A 23,751-nucleotide genomic window follows, 5' to 3' on the forward strand; every position below is an offset into this window, starting at 1 on the left:
TTACTTCTCAACATTTATCAGTGAGGTACAATTAAAATTCATGACATTTTTTACCTTCAGCAGGTTTTCCCCCCCTTTCTTTTTTAAGGCATCTGATCTTATCAACGTTTTAAGACTGCTACATGCAAAAGTAGGCAATCTCCATAAATACTCCGGTACTACTACTTTTTTTTGTTTAATTTCATAATTGTCAGGTAATCAATCCATGCCTTTGCATGCACGAAACAGCAAGAGGTGCTACAGTCACATGTATCTCTCCCAACAGTAAATTCAAAATCAACTGTGGTGCTAGTACCCTTTCAGTTTCTGATATTTAACCGTATCTATTGCCTACTAACAGTTTCTTTTGAATAATAATACCTGAGGTATATTTGTAGTGCTCTTCCTGCATACCAAGATGTCAAATACTACGAAAATAAGTTATTTTCAATGTTAGACCCACGCTACTTTGAAGTTAAGATTATTGTTGCCAAACCGTTTCAGCCCCCAAGGGCAGCAACTAAAAAGGACCACAGCAGAAAAGAAAAAACATTCCTCCTTGGAATTTCCATTTTATTTCAAAGGTCTTTGAGAATGAGAACTGGAAGGATGAACTGGAAACAAAAGGGTCATTTTACATGCCGAAAAATTAAGTTGCCCTAAACCCTATATGCCTTTTTCCAGCTGACCCCTCTCTACAGACCCTCCCAGAGCCAGCAGCCGGGCCAGTCACCTGCACCAACACAGATACCTCAGACACAGTGTCCACCATCGAACTGTTTCCCCAGCATTCTTACAAAGTAATCTGTTTTAGATACAGAATCATCTCAATTCTTAACTGTGATATTTTAAAATAAGCAAAACCATGAACAAAAATGAGGAAAAATGTAACTGTAGAAACAAGTATTAAAACCAAATAAACCAGGCTATTAACTTATCGGAAGCTCAGCAGAATTTGCATCAGATCCTAAGAGAAGTCACAGCATTGCAACAGCTAAAAGCAGCATTACTGCTATGGCATTTCTTTATAAGAAGTGCCTTATAGGCACTATTTCCTGAGTAAATCTGTGGTGGTTTTGCACTCTCCCTTTTTATATTTTAATTTTATGAAGAATTTGATAATGCAGCTATTATGAAATTACAGCATAACTCTTTTCAGGTATTTGAGTTATGGTGGCACACAGCAGTCTCAGCAGGACTGGAGTTCTGTCCGAGCTACCTTCTGAAGCTGTGGCACTTTAAAAAACGCAGGTCCGTGAAGATGCTTTTGATTGAGATTACATACAGCTTTTGTAACCAAAATGTAAGAAGGAACAGATTCATCCCACTTTGGAGTATGTGACCTATCTAAGATTTGCAAGATACAAAATCTGCAAATTTGCAGAAAGCCATCTTAGATTAAGTTTCAAGTGCTGGTAAAGACTTTTTTTATGACTTTAATCAGGAGCCTTTGGAACGCCAAGCAGTGAGTTTTACTGAGTTTCTATGCAAATCTGTGCCATTACACAAATCAGAACGACAGGTAGTTCCTCTTTTTCAAGTGTAATTTCAGAACATTAAAGCACAATGTCTCCGTAACTTCCTACGCCTCTCATGAAGCAAAACCTCAGAACTTCATGAGTTCAATCTACAATTTCCTATACAGCATTCTAAGTATCCTCCTCAAACCAAACCCATGTTACTCCTTTCGATACATATTTGATTTTCTCTATTTCCCCACCACTATTACTAGGCTTTTGAAAATGAATTTCAATCATGTCCTGTACACTTTCCTCGTCATCTTCCGTCTCTTCAATTCTTTTCAACAGAATGGTCTTCTTAGAAATCCCACAATAGAGCTATTGAGGAAAGGAAAACAAACTCCTATTACACATCAGCTGTTGCATGTACATCTAAAGGAACTCACAGATACTAGAAATAAACATATCCTTGATCAGATATGGCTAGGATCTTTGATTACATTTTAAGACTTTGGACAGTGTGGTATATTTCTGTCACTGAAAATAGCAGGAGTTCAGAACTCTGTCATACACTACGGAGTTCAATAGGCAATGCACCTAGCCTCCTGAACTGGTGTGTCCCACACACTGGATTTGGGGATCGCTGATGACTCTAGACAGCATCACTCCGTAAAAATCCATGCCAATACATAATACACACCTGCAAAGAATGCTGTTGTATCTCATAAAGGCACACACTCCAGTCAATGCTTTAATTATAAAGGCCTGATTATATACACAATACTGACTTGATTACAATCTATTCATTCAAAGCAGAAGACAATTTCAGTGAGAATATGATGAGCAAGCAGACTAGTGTTACCGGAAAAGAAGTCATCATTTGGGTTGAATGAATGAATGAAAAAAAAATGAATGAGCAAATGTTTCATAGAACAAGAAGGGTCTCTGCTGAGACTATCAACACGGCCTCTCATTAGGGATGAATATGACAGTGCTTTGTGACTTGGAAAAACGTTGTTGTGTTTACTATTAACCTACTTCACTTCACAAACAATTCAGTATTTGCCTCCCGTCTAGCACAGACATTATGGTAAGTAATGATATAATTTGATCAAGGAAAGACATGCACACTCTTTTAAAATAAATTATAGCTTTCACACTGCAAAACCTAAGATTATAAGCAAAGCGCCGTATTGCAGATTCACACTTACTATTAAGTTCCACAAAGTGTATGACACAAAAGCTTCTGCAGTCCTCAGAACTGAAAATTCTGCCCATATCTCATATTTCCCACATATCTGTTCTATTTAGCGGTTAGCCTGGACTAGATTCTTTTACCTGAAACTTTTCCAAGTGTACGTCGGTGTCTGGGGAAACAGAAAGCCTATAGCACCTTCCGTTTACAAAGAAAGGATATTTAGTACATCTTGCCAAGCCATTAGCTGCTGTAATGGAGAATGAGAAAAAGAGGAGTAAGAGTAATATAATCTAAAATGCATTTTGTAAGCATATCAAAGAACAGACTAATTTTTCTTATATGGATTTGGAAACTAATATATGATAGCACACTTGTAGATTCTTCATATGCATTTTGCAAAAAGTTTATTTGGCATTTCCAAAAAAGCAAAATCCTTAAATATCCACAAAAGCTTCTGAAATAAATCTAAAGCAGCTGCTCTAAATGGATGTGGCTCCACTGATCTTCATCAAATTTCATACAGTTGGGCAATCTGAATGCCTGTCTAACTTCATTGTCATGAAACAAGAGCTTAAATCAAACACATTTTCCTAATTTTCTTTTTGCAATATGTGTCCAGCAATGCAAAGAAAAAATAGGGGTTTGACAAAGTTAAGAAAGAAAGAAAGCTCACAAACTGCATATCAGGTCATGTTTGATCAAAAAGGAATATGATGAAATACTGCTTTATTTACAGATGTGTGGGTGAACCCACATCTTTTCCTGATCTACTTAACTCTCTGTGGGAAGAATTTGCTACATTCAGTGGTTAAGTAAACACAAAATGTAATATGGAATGGAATGTGACACAGAATGGACAATATGGCCTGTACATCTACCTAACGAAGTATTACATACTATACCTCCAGGTCTGAGGAATGTAATAACAGCTGTTCTAGACTGCTTGTCATAGTTCACATTTTCTACTTCTCCTCCTCCCTGTTCAGATTTGTAGAAAGTCAGCTCTAATTTGTCTCTCATCCAGTCTTCAGGAATGGATAGCTCAGGTACTTCTGAAACATTGATCTTCTTTCCAGAAATAGTAACATGAAGCTAAAAAAATTAATTTTTTGTGAACTTTGTAACTGAAAACACCCAAAAAACTGAACTTAAAGCTTTTTAAGTACTGCAAGTTCATATCTTTACAGTTTCATATCTCAGTTGATTACCTCAAACTTGACTCCCATTTCAAGTGCAAAAGGCTTGACTCTCACATCTGCTATTTTGCTGTCCAGGTTCACAGCATGCTTACCCATTTTTATCAGTCTCTGGGCAACTAAGGAAAATCACAAGTTTTCAGATATGAAAAGCCTTGTTTAATCATTATAAAACCAAAACTATTCCCCACTCTCTTAAGGAAAATCTCCTTTTGCATCAATAAAGAAGAAATAAATAACAGTTAGGCAACCAGATCCCACTACCCCTGTCTTCAGGCATGTCTACTTCCATAAAATCTCAGTGGTTATAGGCAACAGTTAAAATATCATACTATCTTTAGAGTAGTACAGAAAATATCCTTGGATAAAAACTACACATCGCTACCAGGTGCAGAGAACGCCTATTAGCAATGTTAGATTTTAGCTGAAAGAAATGAATCAGACACTAGTTTTGTATCTGGAATATACTTGCGTAACTGAGCCACCCACCAAGCAGGCCCAGCCAGACTGCCTGCAGGCTCCTTGCAGGCAGGCACCAGGCTGTCCCAACAGCAAGCATCTCAGTGGGAAGCAGGCAAGTTACAGACTGCACCATCCCTCTGTCGTCTCAGATCTACCCATCATCTGACGTGTACACTTAACCAACGTAACTGCTGTCAGAATAAGGTACTGCCCAGAGTAAAGAAAATAACCAAATTCTGCTGTCAAAACATTTTGACTCATTCTTGACAATACTCTGTGAGGTAGAAACATATTCCCAATGTCAAACACCAAGCATTGTTTGTATTAGCTGGGAGCAGAAATCTGGTAATCCAACAAAAACATGCAGAGTGCTTGCAAGAATTTTTCTTCTACTGATTGGTATCATAATAGTGAAAGGTTCTCTGTATATTCTTTCTTTGGCTGTTGTTGATTTTTTTTTTTTTCCCAAAATGTTTATGTACATCTTTTTCCTTTGGCAATGAAATACAACAGAGACATTAATTTTATACATAAAATATGTGTCATACCTTCTTCATCTTCAAAAGTAAGCAGTGCCTGGTTTTGATTCAGTCTGAATGGGAGTTTTGTAGTTACACCAAAAACACAGTGAGTATTCATATCTGCATAGTCATTCTTCATTTCTTCCATGTGACTGAACTTCATTTTCATTTCTGCTACCTGTTTTTTAATCTAATATTTTAGAATCAAGATAGGAAAAAAAATCATTTCTGTAATTTATTGCAGAACAGAAAAATGAATGGTAGTCTTTCCTTGAAGTGCTACCTGTATTTTGGTCTTTTTAAGTTTAATAGTCAGATTGAAGTCATGGCTCATTAAACAGGTAGAACTCATCTAACTAAACTGACTAGTTGTACTTTTCTATTCCTGGGATTTTTGTCAATGAGGTGGGTTTTTTTTTTTCCCCTTTGATTAACTTTGAACTTAAACTGACTGTACACAGTAAAAATTCAATTGAAGTCCACAGGGATTTCCACCTGCAGAAGTAGAATACTTTTGGTGTCTAAAATTTGCAAAATTCAAGTATCGGAGTCACTTGTGTTGCCATTTACTCTTGCCTAATTGCATCACTGCTCTACAGCAATGGGAAGTCTGCTAATGAACAGCCTTGTTTGTTGCCATCTTAGTAAAATAGGTAAGAATATCCACGTATTTTATAACTAGGATAGATTAAAACTGTTCATGAAAACATTGGTTGGGAAAGGCTGCTCTGATAGACTTGAGGGAGTTTCAGAGAACTCTTTTTTCCCCTTTACGTAACTATTTCAAAATAAAACCCTGTGTAGAAGAAAAATACTGTTTGTGTCAAGATAAAATAACCAGAGTAATTAAAGCATTCCTGCCACCTATCTTCAAAACCAGCATCTTATCTGTGAGCCTCCTTTCTTTCCTCTGCTGCCAACGGAAAGAGAGAGACTTCCTAAAGATAATTCAGACACTGGGTGTAGCTCCCTGTTCATACTGAATCTCCTTCTAGAGGAGCCTTGCCCTGTCCAATGACTGCATAGGAAATTTAGGAGGCTGGACTTAACTGACATCTCCTAAAATGAGAAATGTAATTTAGAAAGCTAAAGCTAGTATTGTAACATTGTTATCATTAAACAAGGTAACACTTGGATAGAATTTCAAGCTCTGTATAAACACATTATCTTGCCAGGTAAAATAAGAAAATAAAACTTCATGCTGTATTTTATATTGAAATGAGTAGAGGTTCAAATGCTGAACAACTGGCCCCAGTGGCCTAGAACTGGCAAAATAAAAGTGTGCCCCTCTAAAAGACAAATTGCAAAATATTTCAAACTTTACCTGACCATCCCGTGAAAGCCCTGAACTACATTTTGCAAGGTCTTCTTTGAGCTTTTCAATCTCTCTCTTCAGCTCAGCATTTTCTTCAATTAGTACATGGAGTTCTCTCTACAGCCCAAAAAGTATTAAATGCAAAATTAAACACATAGAAGACACAAATGTATTTCAGCAAAATCTGCAGACATCAGAAACTGTTTCAACTTTTAATTATTCTACATGACAGCTGTGCACGATGCATTTTTTGCATAGCTTTAACCATCCACAAGGTAAATTCACTCACTGAGGAACAGTTTCAGTCAAAGTAAATTACAGTAAGAGGGTTTTTGAAGAGATGCATTAGTGTTTCCAAGCACCAAGTGTACCATAAATTGCACAGCACTTTCCATAGTTATGTCAGTTCCTTATACATGCAAGGTCAGAGCCTATGTCAACACATAAACATTTTATTTTTTTATACCATGTGTGATCTTAGTAACTGTTTTTCCCTTTTCTGAAAAGTTTACCAGGTAAGGGCAGTTTCTAACAAACTGCTACTCTTCCCTCTTTATACTTCAGCAAGGAAGAGGGAACACCTCTTCTACCTCCTCTTCTACCTCCTATTTGCTACATACTTCCTCCACACCAGTGAATCCTAAATGGGCATAAAGCCTATGTAACTAAATCCAGTACTTCCTGGACAGGGTACACAACAGAATGAGAAGGAAACACAGCAGATATAGTCAGCTCCAGCCATCCACAATTAGAAGATGGCTCCTTTAACGTCATTAACCACTTGAGACATTTAGACCAGTTCCCATCAGCTGAAGATAATGTAAAACAAAAGCTAGATGATGATAATGACCTCTTTTGGGTATAAAAGCCAAACACTTATGACTGGAGAACCAAAACCAACTTTCGGAAAATCTCGTGCCAACCTGAATGTACTTAACCTATTAATTATATTTTAATAGCTTGTAATATTGAAGCCATAACTTGTCATCAGTGATTTACAGGCCAAACCAAACTTCACTGAAACCACCTCCTTGACAGCTTATGAAAACTTATCCTATTACTGTACCAATGACTGCACATGGCATATTGAGGTAATGAACCAATTAGTTCTAGGACCAACTAGTTCTAGAGAGAGGAGGCCTCTTCAAACAGGTTCTGTCTCTTGCCCAGCTCATTGTCACTTAAGAAATGCTAACCCCTTGGGTGCTGTAACATCTTCTAAGACGGGCTGGGAGTTGACAAAGCAGTAGAATCAATCCATTCAATTTTATCTGCATCACGCAAAACTGAAACCCGTCTGTTACTGGAGAATCTTGGAAGAGGAAGACTGGTTTTGTCAGTCTTCATCTTCTATACAAAACAGGTCTCAGTTTTACTTTCACTCTTCCAACATTGCCATAAGACTTATTTTATTGCACTGATTCTTAATCTGCCACTGGAAAATTATGTGTAGAACGTTCTAGTCATACAGTCTGCAAACCAGTAAAGCCATTTAAACTGAAAAGGAAATATTACTCTTATTTTTTCTAATCAACACCTCCTTCACAACTCCCCAAATACTAACAGTTATGAGTAAGCCTTCTCCATACCTCATGGGTCTCCCTAGACATAATTATGTTCTTATGCTGTTTCTCTTGAAAGTCCTTTAGCTTTATCAGCTCCTCCTCTGCTTTAACACACTCTTCATCAGCACTTACTTTACAGAGAAAAAGGTCAGCTTTTGCTTTTTCAGCTTTTTCAACTCTTTCCTGGATAGTAAAAAGAAAAAGACTTTTAAATTCTTTTTTCTTCCACGGGAACAAACAAAACCTTAAGTAAGGCCTTTATTTATTTTTAACACTTTGGCTAAATATTTTTCTTAGACTTACAAGTGTAGTTACCACCGAGATCAACACAAGCATGTACCACTGAAGAATAGAGGACAAGTTAGACAAACATGCTACGATTGGGGGAAAGTTGATTTGGTTTTAGAAGGCTGGACTAAAGGTCTTCCAAGTATCTTTCAGCTAATTTCCATGATTCTATGTACTTTGTAGAACTTGCCTTCCATTTCTTCAGTTCTCCCGCAAGTCTTTCCATCTCATCTTTTGATGTGCCAAAAGGGTCAGGGGTTGCCATACTCTGGAGAGAAAAGAAGAGGCACACACAGGTTTTCCCCTCCACTAGGCAATAACTGAGACACTTCAAACAATTCAAATGAATCTTCAAAGTAAAAATAAACCCTCTGCAGCTGGATGAAGCGTTTTGCCATGGTAGTTTTCAATGTATGTCCGTTAATGAAAGTCCAATGTATTTTGCCTGTGTGCCCATTTGCTGTTTTTCTCCAGTTACGCAGGCCAGACATGCGGTGAGTCAAACATTTTGAGAGACCAATTATATTTCGTAATTAAACCTTCCTATCTGCATGCCAGAGAATAGCATATACCACATAATTTTTAAAAAATGCATTCAGACACTTAGGCCAAATCATTGAACTATTTCAATGGCTGGACAGGACAAAAATCTAAGAAAATGGATCCTGGTCAGTAATCATTATTTGCTAACTATCCAACTGAAAATATTCACAGGCTAGTATTCTGATAAATAATAAAAGCAAGCTGTCTCTATATTCTTCCATAGGGATCTAAGCCCCTCAAACCCACAAATGTTTATCTGTATGCTTTCTCAGCAGTTCCTCTAAGAGAATGTATAAAAAATATACAGGCCTAATGAGGAAAAAATTTCAAGACCCGATGCTTCAAAGCTCAGGGAGATTGGACAATAAAAGGTAACAACAAGCGGGAGGAAGGTGATAAAAGAAGCATTTCAGAATTTAAGTACTTCAGGGCAGAAGTTCACGAGCATGGGAAAACTACAACTGGATAAAGCCCAAGAAGACAGACAATCTTCTCTGTTCTGTTTTGTTTCTATGGCTGCAATATTCTGCAGAAAAGAAAAAAAAAATCCAAAGAGACCCGCTGAAGCATTCCCTCCCTTTTACTTAAGATTACATAAAACTTGAATGTGAACCATAAAATTTAGGCATGGAAAAGATCTAAATTAGATAATCTTGTCAACTCTCTTGGTAATGCTGGGTATTTCCTAAAAACAATAAAATATAAAATAATTTTTTCCACTATTTTGTTCAGTTTCAAATGCCTATTAAGCAACAGGGAAATCCCCATCTGCATATAACTTAAAACCAGAAAAAAAATTCCTTTGCTCAAGGGATTGAGTGCAGGAAAGTAGAAGCATGCACCTGCCACAGCTGGAAGCTGATAAGAAAGGTTGCCTCTTTTTTTACTGAAAAATGGTCTAAGACAACAGTTTCCAACCTGAAAGAAGGAAAAAAATAACAAGGAAAACACAAGAAATCCCAGGGAAAGCCCCATCAAACTACTTGCCGCACTGCAGGAACTGAATCAAGGGAGGCACCAGGAAAAAGGAAATTCCCCTAAGAAACCTCCACAGAGACAGATGAGCAAGCGAGGTAGGACAGGAAAATTCTAACAGAATCTTTAATGCAGACACTTTGGAATGGGACTCTCCCTATGGCAACAGGAGGCGGGAATGAGGAATGTGCAAGGTATTAAAGGATGGAAGAAGATGAGACAAGAAGTTTCAGAAGAACTGTCCTAGCAGTCCTACCACAAACCTTCATTCAGAAATACTGTTGTCAAATACAGATTTTTTTTCCAGGCAGCACATGAGGAAATACTCACAAAACCATTATCTTTTAAAGATAGCGGGGGACTTGTAAAATCCATTGAAACCTGAGGGAAAAGGAAAAAAAATTACAACATTGTGCGTATTGGCTTTTTTTTGCAGCAGAACAGAATACCAGAAAGGAATACCAGAAGCTGTGTTGAGCTAAAAGAATTTTTAAATGTAAATGTTCTATCATTTTATAGGCAAAAGTGATATGTATTGGATATCTGAAGCCTCCTTCCTTACTGAGCATAAAAGCCAGAGACATATGTGAGGAATTCTGTATTGCACAACTTAATTTTTCTGTCCTGAAACTTATGTACTTACCTTTACACTACTTTTGTAATGTTACACACATGCTTAACATCCTGTATGTTCTGTGCTTCAGAGAGATAACTCTTAATCCTGCTTAACACAAATGAAAACATTTCCTTTACACAGCAGACAATGTAAAATCTGGAATCCGTTGCCGCAATGTTTTGTAGAGGCAGATAAAAAGGAATTTAGATAAGGTCATGGGCCACTGATCCAGAAACAGACGCTAAGGCGCACAGATTCCCAAGCAAATCTAACCTGTGGATGCCGGGGCAGCGCAAGGGCTTCGCACCACGGGTTAGACACCGTCTAAGCAGTGTCGTCTACCAACTGTCAAGACCTGAGCAGCTGGCAGCCCAGCATCCTGACCCGGCTGGACATTTCCAATGCTCTCACCTGGAAATCCTGAGCTTGGCTTTTACCCGACACCACCGCACCTGTTGCATTCAAGAAGGAGGCTTGAAATGGAGGCCGTCTCTGGTTAATGATCCAGGAATCCCCTTCTGATTTGCGTTCAGTCACCAAAATTTACTGACTTACCTACCGATTCTTGATTTAGAAAAGCGAAAGCAGCGTAACTGATAAAACATCTTCCCTTGGTTTCTCCACAGGACGGCCCAGCCTGCAGCTACCAGGCCAGCCTCGTCCACTCCGCCATGCCTTCCCTCATGGTCCGGGGGACCGAAAAGGCGGCTGGCGCCCGCGCTCGGAGCTCTACCAGCCCAACCGCCGGCGCTAGCCCCTCACCTCCCGGGCTGAGACCAGGGACCGCGTCCCAGCTCCCCCCCTCCAGCCACCCCCCGAGGCCGAACGCCACCAAGAGCCCGAGGCTCGCTGCCCGGCGAGGACCGACGGGCACCGGGGCGGGAGACGAAGCGGCCTGAGGACGCAAGCCGGGGCTCACACAACTTACAGAAGCCGCGGGTCCCCGCGGAGGCAGCCGGGCTCCCCACGACCCCTCCGAAATCACCTCCCCGCCGAGACCGGCGCCGCCCGCTTTCGCTTTCGCTTTCCCGCGGGGCGGAGGAGGAGCTGGCGGGTCCCCCGGTCTCCCTTCCTCCCCCCGCCCGCGATCCTGTCGCACTTTGCGGGGGGGGGGGGAAAGCCCCGGTCCCCGCGGAGGCCGCCGCTCCTTTTCCTCGAAATCACGTTGGAGGGAGACGGCAGCGTCCTCCGCCGCCTCCTCAGCGGAGGGGAGCCCGGCCGGGCCGCCTCCCCGGCGGCAAGGCGGTCTCCCGCCCTTGCCCTCTACCCCCTCCACCCCCCCGGAGGGGCATGAGGGTTGCGCGTCCCACCGTCCCTCAGCTAAACGGCGGGGAGCCGGGGCGGGGGGCTGGTGTGTGGATTTCGGCTGCGGAGCCCTGAGGCATCGCTGGTAAATAGCCCGTGGGCAGCACCCGCCTTGTAGCGTCCTGCCGAAAACGGGAAAATCCCGGGAAGGGTAGGGAGAGGGTGGGCTGGCGAAAAGGCGGCTCGTTGCTGCACCTTCAGGGAGGGCACGAAGGCTTGGAGTCGGCCATCACCTCCCTTCTGTTTGTGCTCTTTTTCAGCCGTCTCTTAACGTGACTGAAAGCTTGACTGGTTTGGCCTCTGGATCTTTCTGTGAAGTAAAGTGACCAAGGCTTGGCGTTCTCAGGCTAATCCTGATGAATTTGCTTTATTTATCGTTTGTTTGCCTGTTTTAAACCACATTCTCTGGGACTGTGTGTTGCATTATAAGGAATAGGTCTTCCTTCTTCGATGGGCTGTGGCGATAGGCTTAAAACATTCGGTGATAGAAAGACCCTTTGCTGATGGAGATGCTGCATTCAAAAAAATCATTTCTGGAAGAACCCTGGAAAAGCGAGTGGCAGGCGGTGGCCACGCGGCCCTTTCCCTGGAACGGCAGCAGCCCACCATCTCGGAGGGAGCTCGCCATCTTGGGTCAGGGGGATGGGGCAGGGCCCTGGGGCAGGGGGTGGCAGCCGTCTCTCATCAAGCAGGGGGCTTCATCCTCCTTCCAAGAGATATGTGGTTGATTTATAAACCCTTCCATATATAGATTCATAAAAATGACCCATGGCAGATGTGCCCAGAATTGGACAACAAAGTCATTGATGGGCAGTCTATAGGCAATGCCAACTTCATTCTGCGCTAAGTGTTTAAGGGCTCTCAGTTTTTTTCAAGTCCTTTGGCTGGCCATAGCATGTGTTTGGTGAGTTGGATTGGAGCACCGACCTGACAACTACCGCCTATCCCTCCCCCCCAAAAAAAACCCGTCTTTGGCCAGATCAGTTCCCGGATCTGACTACAACAGCTAGTGCCAGCATATGGAAAGAAGGGGAGGAGAGCTTTAGCATGCATATGAGTCAGCTTAGAGAAGTCATGAAATGTGGACTGATGTGAAGTGACTTATGGCTGCAAACATTTGCTGTGTTAGCCAGTGGGCACTCATTTTATGAAGAGATTTCAGGGAAGAGCTGCTTCGGGGAAAAAAAAACCGCTTTGATTTAAGTGATGATCAGTTTGAAGAAGAGAAAGCACTGACTCTTCATTGAAGGGGAGAGTAAAAGGCTTTGGTTACTGAATGATCCTTCTTCATGTAGGTAACTAAAGGAAAGAGTCTCTTACTGATCTTCAGAGAGCTGCTATGACTCACTTTGTCGTGCAGATTATGTTGCTAGGACAGACTGGACTTCTTTTCATGGGAGTTGTCAGGTGGCAGGTACAAAGTGTGTGTACTTCAGCATGAGTGGGTGAAAGGAGAGTACCACATGAATCTTTCACTAGTAGCTCTTGGATTCAGGAGCACACAATGCATCCAAGATTGTAGCCAAGCAGTGGGATGCAGCTGATTGAATTCAAGACTTACTATCTATTTAGATAATCATAATAGATGCATTGCACTCATGAACAAAATTTGGGCAATGTCTATGTCCTAGGGCGAGAAAAAAATAAAGCGTATTTCTTTCAGGTTTCCTTTAAAACTAAGCTGACTAATCTTTTAAATGTTGCCCTCAAAATTGCAAACAGACTCGTACTCATTGGCCAGAGTATTTTGTATGGTTAGCAGTCAGTCAGCGCTGACTGTTAAAGAAATTAATCCTCAGAAAATCAAAATATGCCAAATAGTTGGGGAACAAGTAGAAGCTGACTTTGTCACTTAGCAGATGTGGATTTCTACTTTCAGAGGAAAGCAGGAGGAGCTGTATAGCAGCGAAGCATTGCAGTGAAATTGGTTGGGCTCTGCGTGCACGGTTGATGAGGCCTGTGCAACAGCAGCCAGATCAAGGTTTTCAGAACTTTTGCTTTCATTGGCTATACAAATGGGATCTTGGATTGCACCCTGTTTGGATAGCAATCACCTTGTGCCACTGAATTCAGTGGGCATTTTACCCATGGGGTAATTATTATGGCAATTTCAAATGTCCTTATCTGTTTTTTAAGACACGTGGATGAAACTATGACCCTGTATTCGAGATTTTTTATTATTATTTTATGCCTTGACAATGGATAACTGTGTTTACTATTGCTTTATAAACACAAACTTGGTTACTAATGAGATGAGTAAAAGGGAGAGGTTTAGCTGGAGTAGCCAGGGAGGAGGAGGTGATTATGTTATGACCTAAGTACATCAGATTTCAGATTTAAATGTCAGAGTGGCAGGCTGTTGTCCAGTAACCGTGGTCATGTTGGGAAGTCACTGCTGATCTGAAGGAGCCTTATTCCTCCAAACTCCAGGGAATGCAGCAACGCCAATCTGTTTACATGGCCTGCTTTGGGATTTGAACTGAACAGTGTGTTTGTGATTGTTTGGTGAAGGAAATTTATTGGAGATACTGAACTGTGCCAAGTTCCTTAACTGAAATGGAGTTGACTTGGAGTTGATATGTTAATTGATTTCTATGTGTTGTGAATTTATAGTGTTAACCACATATGAATCAGTGTGAAGGGAAAAGCATTGATTTCATAACTCTGAAGAGTCTAGCTAAAGGGGAAAATCAAGGAGTAAAATATAGCATAGAGTACAAGAAGCTTTAAAACTTTCAGGATTTCTCTGAGCAGTCTGCATTGATACCAAACTTGTTCTTCAGGAGTCTGAAAAACTCTTGATGAGCCTAGAAATCTGAACTGGAAACTTCAAAAGAAAACCATGACCCTTCTGGCAGCGTAGGATTAGGACTCATCTACAGCAGGAAATACTCTGATTAATCTGGAAGAAGGTTTACAGCCATAAGCTTACCTTTTATTGGTACCAAAACAACTTGACCATACCTCAGCTTCTGGACAGTAACTGTTAAGAATCTCATGGCATTACCTTCAGGGGGAGAGTATTTTGGGTCTTTTAAAGTTAGAACAGATCCAAAGAAGGAAGTAAATGGAATTTAGGTGCTTAGATCATAACTGTCATAATGAAAACCCTGCTCAGTGTCCATCTGATCCTTGAGGTACCCCAGCTGCAAAGGAGCCTTGTTCTCCAGACAGGTCTAGTAGCACCTTAATGTTGGCAGTTCTGAGTGCTTTAGCTTGATAATGCTTACAAGCCACATTCAACCACTGAGGTGTTCTGGTGGCCCATATGGTACTTTCATACTCCATCAGAATCATGTTCCACAGCTGTCCGGTTTATTTTGTGCTTTCTTTCAAAACCTGGCCAGCAGAGGCTAGTGATGCCTTCCCTGCTTGTCTTCAAAATTTGCAGAGTCTGGAAAATGGTGCATCCTTTTGTAGATTATTAGAGCCTGGAAAAAGAAATAAAATTTTAGCTTCTTCTTTAAGGACCTGCTTATGTATTCTGTTCACACATTATCACACAAATACATTCCTTAATAAGCAGGGTACAGTCATGATTCCTGTTTATCAATGCTTTTTCTCCTGTGTTCTTTGAGGAGTTTTCACACATTCTAAGAGAGAGAACAGAGACCCCATGTCCCAGAGCAACCAGTATCGTGTGGTCAGAGCACTGTTCCAGCAACTGGGAGAAACAGGTTTGACCTCTCTTCAGTGAACCCAGGTGTTCCAATCCTTTGCACTTTGTCCAGCAGCTAGCCTGCCTAGAGGGAATGATGATTGCTGTACCACCTCCCACCCTTAGTGATCCCTACTCAGTTACTGGAAAAAAAAAAAACTATAAACCCCAGGAAAACAGAATTTCTTCTTTCTATCCTTGGTGCAGTGCCAGGCCCTGGAGAGGGGCAGATCTGGATCTGACATTTATTGTATTCTTAGTAACTGTAGGTGATATCTTACGCAGTGCGCAGACTTCTAAGCAGCATTGAAAATCACCATGATGATAGTTCTGGATCCCACCGCTGAGATACCAAAGTCTGTAGTTCATCAAACCCTGATGTCAAAGGGACACCAAGAACACATGGAAGGTGGTGTCTCTAAAGAAGCTGCCTTATCTACCCTTCATTCCGCTATTTCTCCCGTATCCTGAGCATTCGTGCAGCCACGTGGCAATCTAGACTGGGAAATGGACCAGCTTAAAAACTAACCCTGAACAAAGTTGCTCTTAGCTGGCTCATTTCAGTTCATGCTGTGGTCAAAAAACAGTGTGCCATCCCAGGAGGGGGTGGCATGCAGCAGGGTCAGTAGGCTCAGCAGGAGTGAATAACAATTTATTTCAGCGGTGCTGGCAGCGTATCATGGCTTAAAGCACTCATCAAAATACAGCCTCATTGTCTGATGTGGTATAGGGTGCCTCAGTGCCATAGAGGAGGTTCCAGATTTTGTTTCAAGGGGCCTACATTTTAGGCATGACAAAACATAGTCCTTTTTTTAGTCCTTTTTTCTAGCAAGGCAAGAGAGAAAAATATACATGACAATGAACATCCAGCACCTTTAGATGTCAAATATCTGCCTCTCATAAATGTACAAGTCCATTTCCAACACAAGCAGAATTATGAAATAAATACTTTATACCAATTTACATTCTTTACAGGAAGGATTCTGAAATGCGTCCAGCAAGACTTGGGAATGTTTCAGCTTCCCTAAGATGTGTGTCCCAGAACACAGTAGTATGAGGCAATGCAGTGGTTTAGTAAATAGTCCCAGCACAACCGCTAGAAAGCAAACAATGAAAAAGAAATAATCTAAGATGTGTGTTGTTATGCTTGAATCACATTCCAGTTCTTTGGCTATAAATCACTGCATGTTAATGAAATACTTCTTTCAAATAACATTGTCAGTGTTTCAGTGAGGATTATTGGTTTATATGGGCAGAATAAATTCTAGCATGCAGGCCATTTTACACTGAGAAGACGTAAATGAGAGGGAAGGGAGAGTAGGAGAGGGGGTAGAGGAGATGTGCCTGTCAATAGTATTAGTCTGTGCTTTTATTTCATTTGAAGAATGAATAGAAATTGATTGTTTATATTTCTTAGGAATGAAAAATGTTGCCTCTGAAAATCCCAGGTGTGTCCCAGGCTAACCACTGGCCATAGCATGGACTGTAACAGAGGGCAAAATGTTTCTTTGGTCCGTCTCTGGCCTGAATGACAGATTCTGAAATTGTCCATAAGAAAAAAAGACCTTTTCTGTTTCTTGCCAAGAAGAAAAAGATCTTTTCTGTTTCTTGTAGTCAGCAGGATTTCTGAATGAATACTTTATCAAGATAATCTTTTGGGGAATGTTTAAGTAAGTGCCTTAGTCTCTGGAAATGCTTTTTGAAAGAGATTGTGAGGTTTCCTCCTTCTTTTAATTTCCCAAAATTATTTAATACATACCGTGCTTCATGAAAGAAACACTTAAGGTTCTGTCTTAAACAGGAAGCCATGGTACAGCTGAGATAAATTTAAAAGTAAATACATGTGAGTTAAAACATGAGAATTGCTTATGTAGAGGATATCTCTGTGCAGTAAAGTAATCCCAGTATTATATAGCTTTGGCCTTGAAATATTACTGGAAAAACTCAGAACTCTAAATGGTGAAGGAAGGTCACTTTGCCTGAAAAACTGTTAATGAGAATTGAATGTATTAGGTTTAGTTTATAACAACACTGTTTTGGTCAGTGCATCTCAATCCCCAGTTCAGATAAACCCTAGGATTTAATAAATCATATACTGATATTCCAAGTCTTATCTTCTGTAAGTCTTAACAAACCTAACCTCACTGGGAAAATTGTTAAGTAAGTAAGAATGAAAAGCTCGCATTTTTAGAGAATGCAGCTTCTTTTTCCAACTTCTGCCTCCATCCTTAAGTCTTTTGGCAGAGCCCAAGTTGCAGAATGCTGAATAGACTGCCTGCAGATATTTGCAGGTACTTCATTTTCTTTTACCCTTTTTTTATTGAAAGGCCCAATGGGAAGCCAAGGATTGACTAATGGCTATCTCTTATTCTTCTGTGGAATATCACCACGTTCTTTCGAACAGAGAATAGATCCACAAGAAAGGCCCTCACCAGAAGTATATAGAGTAAGATGTCATGGGTTGTGCTGTTTTTCTTGTTTTTTCTGTGTTCTTGGCTTCCTGTTTTCTGTGTCCTTGTTTCTTTCTCGGCGAGGGGGATGGGACGGGGAGGGAGAGTGGGAGGGCGAGGGAGGGGGAGGCGGAGGTGCGGGGGAGGGAGAGGGAGAGGGAAGGAGAGGGGGAGGGAGGGGAGGGAGGGGCGGGGAGGGAAGGAGATAGGGAAAGGGGACAGGGAAGGGGAAGGGAACGGGACAGGCGAGGAGCGTGATGAGGAAAGGCGGTACAGGTGAAAGTTTCCCTGTAACTTTACTTTCGATTGCCTTCCCTGTATCTAGGTCCCTTGTCTTTCTCTTTCCCTTTCCCTTTCCCTTTCCCTTTTTTTCCAAATAGAGCGGGGTTTAATTGTTTTGGATGAACTTGTATTTCAATTTATTCCCGTGCTCATGCACATAAAGCAATGTTTTGAAGATAAAGACACAACAGCTGTTAGCCGAGCTCATTTCCAAATGAAGTGTTACTAACTCTTAAGAGCTCTCTTTAGTTTTTGCAGGGTTTTTTTTTTAAACACTGGGTTTTTATGCCACTGATTCTGGCTGAAGATATTTTGCTGTGTCCAGCTCTTAAATAAGTGGCTCATATTCTCTGATACTCTGTTTTAGATCTGACAAGTCATCACGGTTACATGTCAAATCAACATTAAAAATGTCTAGTGTGAAGTTAATCACAGCTGAAGACAGCCTTAGAATACAGTGAATGAATTTGTATTTTTATTATTTCACCACAAAAAACTGACTAACACTTTTAGGGAGGAGAAAACTGTTAATAAATTCAGATAAAAAACAGTTGTGGCAAGAAAAAAAATATATTGAAGAAGCTCAAATATTTGTTTCAACTCTTCCAAAATGAAACCGTTTATTTTTCATTTCAGACATTTTGGAAAAGAGCCATATTTCGTAATTAAATTTTTTTAAAACTTGAAATGAATTTTAAGTACTTTAAATCAAACAAAATAAAAACTTGACCCAAAATCAGTCTGTTTCACTAAAATGTCACTCTCTATTTTGAAATAACAGACAACTTTTTTTCCTTTCTGTCTTTTCTTCTTTGTGTTTGGCCAGGAAATAGAAAATTCATGGGGTTTATTTCTTTACTTGGTTCTCCCCACAAACGTTTCTCAGTAGTTACCTTTCTCAGTATGAGTGTGCAGGCAATAACGGTCTTGTATCAAAGCGTAGGATATTCAACATGCAGTAAAGTTTCGGTAAGATTTGTATCATCCTAGCTTTGGGGGAAAGATGATTCATTCAGCTCTACAGCTTCATTACAGTGCTCTAAATTTGGGATATTTATTTTTTTATTTGATGGAGCTGTTAATATTCAGAGAGGACAGAGTATACAGTTTCTAGAATGACAGCCAGCAGTCCTTCTGCTTACATTGCCAGCTTGATAGCTTTTAAAACACTGTGCTAAAGTTGGGCTGGGATTCCTGTAAGATACCTGGAGCTGTTCTGCAAACAACTGAGTATCAAAACCCACACATATTCCACCTATATGGAAACACGTATATGAAAAAAATGAGGAAAGCTTAAGTCACAAAGAAGTAACCAAAAATTAGGCTAATTTTCATTCGGATAATCCATTGTGGCAATGCTATCAAGGACAGCCTTTGATTTTTTTTTTTTTTTTTCAGGCTGAATTTGTATACTTAAAGATACTGAATAATAGACTGAAGATTCATCTTGCTTTTGGCCCAAGCGCGGATCACAGTTTTGTCACTTGAATCAGCTACACTAGGTTTGTGATAGTGCAAAGTTTTTCTAAAATTGTATACTCATGTATATACATCTTTAAGTACAGAAATTCATGTGCCAATAAGGCACTTTCTGTAGTACTGTTTAAAGACTCCTTACACTGAGAAAAAAAATCTTTCTGACTTACTTGTTCTTAGAACTGCAAGAATTCCCTTTTTACCTTTTCATCTTCCAGTGGCAAGAAATTCTAATTTTCCATTTATATTCCCATTTTGAATTTTTTTTCTGCAGTGCCTAGAGTGGTATTTAGTAATATTTACTGTTGGTTCTTTCTTAGCAAGATAAATATCAAATGAATATCAATCAATTATATTGTAAGTAACAGGGAAACACAGCAGCAGCTATAATGCTGCTGAAGGTTCAGAATGACTAAGAATGTTTAAGAGCAATTAGCTGGCTTATTTTTATCCATTTTTGACACATTGTATATGATGTTGGTTTAAAAGAACTATAGTTCATAGATGTATTTGTACAATTGAATTAATCTCTCCTGAAACGGGTTGCTTCACTTCATTTCAGAAGTAGTAGGAATAATCCATACCATTATAAAACCATTTCCAGCCAACTTGTGCAACTGGGCATTTCCAGGATTATGACACAATGCCAAGAATATTAGTTAACACCATACTGAATGCTGTAATCACGGTATTGCATGCGTAAGGCAATGATCAGAGAAACCAGCTTGTTTCTCTTGAGCTCACAGGATGTGAATTATGCCCACGCGTATAAGCAAATCTGTAGCCTCACTCTTCTCAGATGGTTAGAAAATGGGTGACAGAGATCTAATACATCATACTAAACGAAATAAGATAAAACCCCCAAAAAGCTGGTAAAATACTGAGTCACCATGGCATTAGGAAAATTGATTTCCTCAGAAGCTGAAGCAGACAGCAGGAGGGAGGAGAGAAAATGAATGTGCAGTGGGGTAGGAAATGAGTGTTGCAGACATAAAGGGACATCTTAAGCAATGACTGCTGAGACTAATCCACTGAGTATGTTATCACCATATTCATCTATTTGGGTTTCAGAAAGGAATTTAGCATAATACTGCAAAGCAGATTAATGTGTATGGTTAGCTTTTATGGGACTGGAGGTATTGCCCTTGAGCTAGCAAGGCGACTGTAAGACCAAGGACAGATTCTGCCACTACCATACCAGTGTCTAGAATGGTAAGCTAACATTTGGTTTTCCAAAGGACATCCCTGTGGAAGATCCCTGTATTCAACTACAATGTCTGACATACCACACAAAATGAGTGAGAGAATAATAAAGCAAATGAAAAGTAATAGAGGGGGAAATCAAGAGAAAGGGTAAGAAATGGCTGTCCACTTGAGATTCACAGTGTGGGTGGACAGCTTGCCACAGAGTGGGCATGGGTGTGCGTGTTTCTGAAGAGGAAAGCAGACCTTAGCCTGGTTTTTGTAAAATGAGCCACTAGTGGTGAGGTAATGCTGCAAGGCAGCAAGAAGGCATTAGACTCAAGGAGTCTGAAGGAGATAGTGGAAGAGTGAGCCTGAACAGGTAGCCCCTACTGATTTAGGGATTTTCACTTTGCCCTAGATTCTAGGACCTGCCCCAGACTCTTCATGTGTTTTACATAGCTGTATTTCTGCAGCCACTGGATAAAATGCATGATGAGTTCAGTGGCCTCCAGGTTTCCAAAGTGCTGAGTTTAGGGAGGAGTGATGCAATGCTGGGCTATCCACTTCAGTTCCACCCTGGGTCTAATAAATTCCTTTTTTAATCTATCTACCAGGAATATCAATCAGAAACAATGTATTAAGAACAGAGCAGGAGACATTTTGATGACCTCCTATAAGGACAATTTTTCCAAAGTATTTATGTATTAGTATTTAGTATTAGTATTACCTGGCAAGATTTTCACAAGTATTTGTGCACAAACTCATGGCAGTATTTTGCTTCTGAAAATTCACTACCTGCCTAGGTACATCTTAGGGTATGAAAATAATTTTTAAAATCTAAGATGTTATGAGATGGACAAATGAATGGGTTCTAAAGTAAAACAGGTGAAAAACAGTGGTCAGATATTCAGCATATATATGCTCTGAATGCCCATTGGAGGCTCACTTGATGGAAAGGCCTTAATTCACGCACTTAAATTAGATGCTTAGAAGTATATTGTGTGAATACCTGTGCTATGTTGTATGCCAATGAAATTATAAAAATAAGAGATTAAAACAACCCTTTATGAATGCTTAGTTACTTTAATTATAAAGAAAAAATAATTAAAATAGTAAAGGTGTTTACTTTGTAGGCAATACTCTGTCAATTTTGCAACAAATTATGCAATATCTCACTGAAAATGTAAAGTGAGTAATGTGATTTTTTTCCTGTGCTCTTTAATTTAGTTATTAGTTCATTCTGTCCACTTGGTGTATTTTAACTGTTGCCAGGATAGGGATCATTCTCACAGTGCCAGAAAACTCTTTAGTCACATAATTAGTATAGATAAATAAACCATCAGAGAGGAAAAATATTGTTTCCTTTCTGCAGAAGTAATTACTCACTGCAGCTTATTAACTGTCCTTTGCAGGCAGAAATAATTATTTCTACTATTTCATACATGGGAGGTTTTCTTAGAATTACCCATTTATTTAAAGCGTATAAGCTTACAGGAATGTTTATTTCCCCAAACTGCTTGAAAACAAAGTCTCTCTTGCAAAAATTGTCTCCATGTGGTTGAATGATCACCAGTGATTTGACTCTAATCTTGCTTTCACCAATGTAAAAATAGTTAATATACAATGTTTTTTAAAAGTATTGTAATGTAAATACTAGGTGTTTCATATAAGTTTGCCTGACACTAATATTTTTATGGACATGTTTACTAAAAAGAAGAACATAATCTTTTAAACCTCTGATTATTAGGTATTTTATGTGCATATTACAGGTGTGTATGTATCCTTAAAATCTTCTTAATGTCTGAGCACATCCTGGCACTTCGCATAGCATAAATGTTTAGTTGATATTGGATAAAACAGCATTTTGGTAGGTAGGTTTTCTTCTGAGAACCAAACTGTTTGTCTTTGAGGTCAGATGTGACTTCAGTGTTACCAGCTGCAGGAACATGGAGGAACAGGTCTCTGTCTGTACCTGTGATTTGTACCGTGAACCCTCTCTAGGATCTTCCTCTGAGCACTGAAGCAAATTCAGCTTCCCAGCAGAAAGGAAAACTTTTCTGTAATGGCACTGCTGGAGAGCAGCTTCCAAAACATTGAGGATATTTGAACCTACATTGCTTAGCCACAATGGGCCTGTGCCAGTCAGCAGTCCGTAGGTATTTTAGGGCAACTCTGTCTTAGTGTTTCCCTTTAAAGCTGCTCCACTTCGGCTAGTAAACTAAATATTCCTTGTATCCAAGAGCAGGAGAAAAACATTCTTCTAAGAACCCTGGAAGAACAAGGCCTGGGTCATATTTTTTACTACATTGGCAGTTTGATATCTAGTATTCAGTGAACAAGACTCAAGCGTCCTACCTTTGGTCCTAAGGGACTAAATTCTGTACATCTGACATTTGCATACATTAATTTTGCAATCAAATATTAATATTTTCACATACACCCCCAAAATTGTTGCAGTTTGCTTTGCAATGGCTGGAGTTGCAAGTTATTTTTTCTTTTAGGAGTTTCTTGGCAGTCCTTGGAGCCTGTTTGTCTTGGCATCCCCCTACCATATTACCCATTCTTCAGTATCATATTCTAAAAACTGTGTTTACAACATTTTGTGATTTTTTTAATATATTTATGTATTTTTAAAATGTAAACATAGAAGAACATCCATGAGACACTTGTAAATTTTATATCTGTATATATTTTTAATTTTGACAGGTTCAACTATTTTATTTAGAATTACTGTCACTATAGGACTTCAACTGACAAATATTTTAACTTGGCATATGTTCAGATTTTTTATAAGTGAATCCATTATACTCTCCTAACATCTGCTCTTAATAATCCCAAATATTTTTGGTTTGTTCCACTTTCACATGAAGTTTTTTGTTTGCTTTTTTTAACTAAAGCACCACTATACAGAATGGTTAATTCTTATCTCACTGATGTTGCTGATAAAAATGGGCATTGATTGCAATGAGAATTAGACTATAAGACAAAGGAGAGTAAGTTTTAAAATATTTAGTTGTAGGACAAAATACTCTCTGAAAGATTAACTTAACACTGTGACAATAAATAGTAAAATCATTGGCCAAATAAGTTCTCACGTTATAAAATTCTTCTAAAATTGCATCATCTGAAGCATATGGGGGAGAGAAAAAGTTAGGAAATTTGATTAGAAATCTTTCCTTTAAATACAAAAAATGTGTGGCAATTTAGAAAACCTCTTTTGTAAATTCATTGGGAGGTGAGTTTCTCACTAGTCCAGAACATAAATGTAAGAGTTTCA

At 39.6% G+C, this 23,751-nt stretch overlaps 2 protein-coding genes across 9 annotated transcripts in view; one reads left to right on the plus strand and one right to left on the minus strand.

Annotated features, from left to right (window-relative positions):
• Positions 1 to 535: 535 nt before the first annotated feature.
• NMI (N-myc and STAT interactor) lies at positions 536 to 11,243 on the minus strand. 8 transcript variants are annotated; one of them, XM_030018172.2, is made up of 11 exons: positions 11,047 to 11,153; positions 10,146 to 10,223; positions 9,833 to 9,883; positions 8,175 to 8,252; positions 7,721 to 7,879; positions 6,141 to 6,248; positions 4,844 to 5,006; positions 3,846 to 3,952; positions 3,540 to 3,729; positions 2,778 to 2,884; positions 536 to 1,817 (listed from the first exon to the last, which is right to left on the minus strand). In XM_030018172.2, exons 3-11 carry the CDS (start codon positions 9,875 to 9,877, stop codon positions 1,629 to 1,631), a joined length of 1,146 nt encoding a protein of 381 aa, XP_029874032.1. In that variant the 5' UTR covers positions 9,878 to 9,883; positions 10,146 to 10,223; positions 11,047 to 11,153; the 3' UTR covers positions 536 to 1,628. The 8 variants fall into 8 exon arrangements, with proteins under 8 accessions (XP_029874032.1, XP_029874035.1, XP_029874040.1 ...); XM_030018175.2 differs by lacking the exon at positions 10,146 to 10,223 and having other exon boundaries at positions 11,047 to 11,243; XM_030018180.2 differs by lacking the exon at positions 10,146 to 10,223 and having other exon boundaries at positions 9,766 to 9,883; positions 11,047 to 11,147.
• Positions 11,244 to 11,400: 157 nt separating this feature from the next.
• The window catches only part of TNFAIP6 (TNF alpha induced protein 6), a 31,278-nt gene continuing 18,927 nt past the window's right edge, over positions 11,401 to 23,751 (plus strand). Inside the window, exons 1-2 of the mRNA XM_041124269.1 lie at positions 11,401 to 11,508; positions 11,684 to 11,779. The gene's annotated coding sequence lies outside the window, so the exon portion shown is untranslated. The remainder of the gene's footprint in view (positions 11,509 to 11,683; positions 11,780 to 23,751) is intronic.

This window comes from Aquila chrysaetos, chromosome 6 (assembly GCF_900496995.4).
Source record: "Aquila chrysaetos chrysaetos chromosome 6, bAquChr1.4, whole genome shotgun sequence".
Taxonomy (NCBI): domain Eukaryota; kingdom Metazoa; phylum Chordata; class Aves; order Accipitriformes; family Accipitridae; genus Aquila; species Aquila chrysaetos.